This window comes from Pelophylax lessonae, assembly GCF_965119305.1.
Source record: "Pelophylax lessonae genome assembly, chromosome: 8".
NCBI lineage: Eukaryota > Metazoa > Chordata > Amphibia > Anura > Ranidae > Pelophylax > Pelophylax lessonae.
In genome coordinates, this window is record NC_138775.1 from 39,312,784 (window position 1) to 39,318,783 (window position 6,000).

A 6,000-nucleotide genomic window follows, 5' to 3' on the forward strand; every position below is an offset into this window, starting at 1 on the left:
GGGCTCTGATAGGACCCTGGTGGACACTGATGGGAACCATGATCTAAGAGGGGCTGTGATGGGGAAACATGATCTAAGAGGGTCTCTAAAAGGGATCCTAATGTAAGAGGGACTCAAATTGGGGCTCTCATATAAAAGGAAATTCTGATGGGGACCCTGATGTAAGTGGGGGATTCTGAGAAGGACCTTTAGATAAATGGGGTACTCTGATGGGGACCCTGATGTAGGAGGGACTCTGATGGGGGCCCTCATGTAAAGGGGGACTTTGATGGTGACCCTCATGTAACAAGGGATTTTGATAGCGACACTGATGTAAACGGGACCCTGATGTAAGCTAAAACTCCTAATGTTGACTCTAATGTAAGTGGGGCTCTGATGGAGGACACGGGTCTCTGATGTAATGGGAGACTTTGCTTTGTTTTACTGAAGTTTTTTCTCTTTTGTTCTGAATCCTATTATGCTAATTCCAAAAAATATCCAAGTAAAACGTATTTATTCATTTATTATTCATTGATCTATAAAACATTTTTTTTTTTTTTTGGCCCACGAGTGATTGTAATATATACAGTATGATGTGACCCTCATACTGAAAAGTTTGGTGACCCCTGCTTTAGACCCTCTTGTAGAAATGTTAACCTTACACTCTGGCTTTGGCCTGCAGTGCCTAGATAAGGCTAAGTACACACAGGTTGTCAGGGGGAGGTAAAAACAGCCGGTTGATCCATAATCCCCCAAACCCTGACCACCCAACTATAAGAATACCCGGTAGCTGCTTGGGCCTGTTCCAGATCTTCGCTTCATGGTGCGCTTGTTTTAACTTGGCATTTTGAGTTTGACAGGGGGTACCACGTGTCAAATTCACCCGTTAAAGTCAGTGGGCAGTATTATCTACTGAATGGCTGTAAACCAGCTCTAAACCTCCTCCTCTGAGAGGGATGCTAGGGCCTGAGGTCCATCTGAAAGAGCCCCAAATGTGACCTTGTGCCTTCCAACAAGGTCTTGGGAAGGCTAAGAATCCTGAATCTCCTGAGAAGACACCCTAGCACTATGCAGTAGCATCTTCTCGAGAGATTTGGGACCCTCTGCTTTCTCAGGATCTCACTGGAAGGCCCATGACCTCCCTTTTCTGTACTGCACTTGAAGAAATAAAGCTTGGTCAAGGGCAACCATAGGCTGTAGTTGGATACTGAAGGAGTTCAGCACTCTGATGACCTCCTGTCAGTCAGCTCCCTGTGTGCTGTGCAGTGTAGGGATGATCCTGTGCTGGTGTCCACAAGCAGCTAATATTAATTCCCTTTTAATACACATTAATTTTTCTTTTTTTTTTTAAAGCAATATATAACTTGCTTAAATGTGGGTGTTTTTAATCTGCCTACCCATTGGCACTAATAGTTTTTTCTCTTCCTTTCCATTCCTCGATTAGGTCCAAGAAATTGGCAGGTCTCGCAGACTTGCTGCAGGCTGCCAGCCTCTCCAAAGCAGACCTGGGCTTCGAGCTGGAAGAGCTAGAGGAAGCTGCCAGTCTGGTACAAGAGGAAGAGAAATTGCTGGAGACTGCAGGCGGCGTTCCCAGGCAGCCTGCAGCCCTCATTACGTCTGAAACTTCAAGCAGTTCCTCATCTGAATACACTTCTTCTGATGAGGACGAGAGCGGCAGCAGCTCTGAGGAATCAGAAACGCAAGATTTGCATGAGACGGCTCTCATACAGGCTGTGGAGATAACACCCAGCCAACCTGCCACAGCTGCAAATGCAGATCCTTCTCCGACCCTCGCACCTGTTCTTGTAGAAGACGTAACTGTGGATGTGGCAGTTAATGCCCCACAGGTCCCCCATGGGCACGATCCCGCTGACAACTCCCCAGATGCAAAGGGAACAGACAGTGGCATCCAACATCCAGGACGCACCGAACCAGAGGGACCCGCCAGCCACTTCTTAGAGGTGACCCCTTGCAGGAATCCTCTCCTTATAGTACAGCATTCCGAAGACAGCGACACTTCATTACCTATTGACTGATTCTTCCCATCGCTCTCATTAAAGATGGTGTGACCCACAACAAGAGCTCTGGATGGGCTTTCATTAGGAATAAATGATAGTCGTGTACAGTGGATACTTCATTAATGTATGAAATGTGTTCCTGGGCATCCAATCCATCTCCTAAGTGAAGCCGAACAACTTTAAAAGCCTGGCAGAGTGTGAACCGTCACACATCAGAGTGTAAATAACAGCTATTTTGTTTACCAATGTGGTCTTTAGGGAATTTTTATCGTTACTAAAGAAGCCTGCGTTCTTGATATTCAATGGCGAAATGTGTTTTTAATTACCCATCGCTGTTTTGTCTCCCGGGGTATTCTATCACTGTGTGATTTATGTCAGCATGTCTGGAAGTTTCAATTGGTCCACAGATGATAGAAGCCTGTTTACTGATACTGGAATTTCATCAGTACCAGACTAAAGTTGGGTTGTGTGGAGGGTACAGCAGACCAAGGTGGACTGTATGGCTGGCTCGCCATAAGCAGTTTATGCTGCTCGCTTTGAGCATCACTTATGATTCTCAGGCCAGTTCTGAAATGCATCTTGTTTAACAACTAGAGATGAGCTTGGGCAAACTCCGTATTCATCTGTAACCCAATTTTAGAACTCTAACTTTTTTGTATTCCATTGAGCTGAGGGCTGGGTCATTTCACATGGGATAGACCCTCTGATTGGCTTGCAGAGAGATATGACCGCTAAAAGCCTGCATGAAAATTGTTTGTCCTTTGGACTCCAGGTTCTGACCAAAGGAAGCCCATGCTCTATGAACTCTATATTCTAAGTGTGTTCCCGCTGTAGTCCTCAAGGGTGAGTGCCACATCCCAAATTGACTCTATGAACTCAATAGGAAAGCAGGAAGCCGCATCTTGATGATGTCCGGTCACATCCAGCATTATTAAACCCATTGTAGCCCCGCCTAGGACCTCCCCTCTCGCACGTTAAAGAGGAACGGTTCTTGACAGGGCTTAAGTGTGCTACGTCCAAATGTAATAAAGTTGGATGTGATCTGACATAATTAGTGTGCATCTTGCTGCTTTGAGTTTTTAGACCGTGTTAGGCTCCCTTTGGCCAGATTTCAGTAGCAGTGAGGGATTTTCTTATAGGCATGGAGCAGTGAGATCTCTCTACAAGCCCATCAAGGGGGCTCATCATTGCAAAAGAAGGAACCCTTGCCTGACAGCACAACCTGGTCCCAGATTTCAGTGCATTTAGGCAGTATAGCCATTAAGGACTAGTCTCCAACCTCCTGATTGGATAGTGAAGGAGCAGTAGTGCATTGATGAATTAATTCCCTTGCTTTCTTCTTTTGGAAGCATGCTCACAGAATTAGATGCAGCACTGTTTAAAGCAGTAATGCCTTGATTGCTGCTGGTTATTGCTGCCTCTGATACAGGGGATTACAGGATTCTAAAATAAAGACTGAATGCAGGTACTAAAGCCCTGTACACACGTACCGATCGTTGGCAGAACGATCGGCCGTCTTTTGTCCAGGGCTGTCGGTGTCTGTTGAAAAGTGCAAAAGACTGCACAAGAATTTTGTCCGCCGACTACAGCCGACTGCAGAAGTGATGTCATGTAATGGTTAACTTTCCCTGTGTTTTTCCTTTTCTGAGCATGCCCAGTCTTGCAAATCTGCGGTCTGTCGGCCGAATTCTGTACTGACTGGCGAACAATCGGCCGTTCTGGTGTCGGCATACAAAAATTTTCATGCTTGCAAGACAGATTCTTTTCGGCCGAATGTGCGCTGTCGGCTGTCGGAGGCATCCTACTAACAAGCCTACCATCGGCAGATCGGTCGTCGGCCGAAGCTTTTCTGCCGACGATCGGTACGTGTGTACGGGCCTTTAGACTAGCTGTATGCAAAAGTGTGTGTGTTTTTTTTTTTATATCTATTATAAACAATGTACATGGTTTTATGATTTGCCTTTATTACCCATGCCACCTATTGCCCATGTTCAACCACCAATGTCCTCCTTCAACATTACCTTTGTTTTGTGAGGTATTGGCTGGTCCATCTATTGTACGGGCCCAATTGCTTAACTTTCCTGCCGCTGTCTAAACTTGCACACCTGACACTGACTCATAGCTTTTTATGACAATTCGGACATTTAGAGTAATTCCTAACTGAATAACATTTAGTTTGCTTAAGCACTGGGTGTAATAATAAATTCCCAATAATTTTCTTTTTCATTCTCTTTTTTTTTTTTTTTTATCCCCCCTCTTGTATCAGAACTGCAGATCCCCCTATAGTTTTATTACAGCCCTTTCCTATCTACAGGCACTCTAGCAATGGTTGCATGGAAGTACTCAGGGCAGGTTTCTTGATGGTGGCAAGAATGGACCGCCCTGTATTGGGGCAGGGTGACAACCCCGAAGAGCTTAAGTGGTTGTAAAAGCAAAAGGTTTCTTAACTTAAATTAAATTTAAACCTTCTGCATGCAGCCCCACCCCCTTAACCACTTGACTTCCGAAAGATTTACCCCTCTTCATGACCAGCCCATTTTTTGCAATACGGCACTGCATTACTTTAACTGACAATTGCGTGGTCATGCAACGCTGTACTCAAAAAAAAAATGTATGTATTTTTTTCCTCCACAAAAAGCTTTTTTTTTTTTTTTTTTTTGGTAGTATTTAATGCCTGGGTCATTGCTAGATCAAATGTGCCATGCCTACTACCTGTCCAGCGATCCAGACTACAAGGAAATGGCCACTCCATGCAATCCTATGGGGAACAGAAAATTGGCTGCCCATACATTGTCAATGGAAAACAATGAGCACAAATCTACAGCAAAACGGCGGCCCCTACGCCGCGCCATGCGGTTTCCCAGACCCCTGAGGGTGGGTCCTAGACAAGTGGTATCGGAAGGTCCTTAACAAAAGACCCCACCAGGACAGAGGGGGGCCTGGTATGTCCAAGAGGCCAGGGTCCTCTGTACATTAAATTTCACACATGTTTTTGCAGATTTCTACCTTTTGTTATTCTGAAGAAATCACTGTTTGTCTGTGTCCATGTGGAAAAAGTGAATCTAATGGGAGTTTTTATAAAAAAGTGAAAAAAATGACATCCAATAACGTAATATATCAGCCTTCACACCCAGCGCCACTAGAACAATTGGAATAACCACAAGCAGCTACTATAACGTATTAAGAAATCCTCATATTATATAGTAAAAATGTAGTCCATTAAAATAGTCCACACTTGGTCACCACATTAGTAGCGCTAAGAAATCAACATTAAATAGTTTATGTATCAAACTGCCAAGTGCTTTTAATGTGACTTTGTTAGGAATCAAATGATGTGTACTGCTTCCACCAAAGTGGTCCTCATGCATAGGCTCCCTTCACACGGTCCGCTGTCCGGTACGGACCGTTCTCTGCTCAGCAGGGATCGATCCGCCGATCCCCGCTGAGCAGGCGGATGACAGCTCCGTCTCTGCTTTGTGTGCCGAGAGGGAGGTGTCAGAGCCCTGCTGCTCTCTATGGGGGAATCGGATGAAAGCGGATCCCATCCGATCCCCTGGACGGATAGAAAATAGGGTTTCCATTTGTCCGGATTTCACGGACAGGATCGGATGCGGATGTCAGCGGAAATGTCTCCACTGAGATCCGCTGCTCCATAGGGATGCATGGAGGATCTGATCAGATCCACCTAAAAAACTAACAGGCGGATCTGATCGGATCATTTGTGTGAAAGGGACCTTATGCCTCGTACACACGCAACAATTATCGGCCGACCGATCGTCCAACTTTTGTCCAGAGTGGTGTTTTGTTGGTTGGAATGTGACTAGACTGCACACGAATTTTCACGGCCAACAAAAATCTACTTCAGAAGTGATGTCATATGCTGGTTTACTTTCCGTGTGTTTTTTCTTCTCTGAGCATGCCCAGACTTGCTCATCAGATTTTTGTCTGCCGAAATCTGTACTGACTGACGGAAAATCGGCCGTTGTGTTGATGGCCAACAAAA

The 6,000-nt window shown here is 45.2% G+C and overlaps 1 protein-coding gene across 1 annotated transcript in view; it reads left to right on the plus strand.

Annotated features, from left to right (window-relative positions):
• SHQ1 (SHQ1, H/ACA ribonucleoprotein assembly factor) overlaps positions 1-2,574 on the plus strand; it is a 197,045-nt gene extending 194,471 nt beyond the window's left edge. The window contains exon 11 of the mRNA XM_082266435.1: positions 1,424-2,574. Within this exon, the coding sequence (XP_082122561.1) occupies positions 1,424-2,015 (592 nt within the window). The 3' untranslated portion in view covers positions 2,016-2,574. The remainder of the gene's footprint in view (positions 1-1,423) is intronic.
• The last annotated feature ends 3,426 nt before the right edge of the window (positions 2,575-6,000 follow it).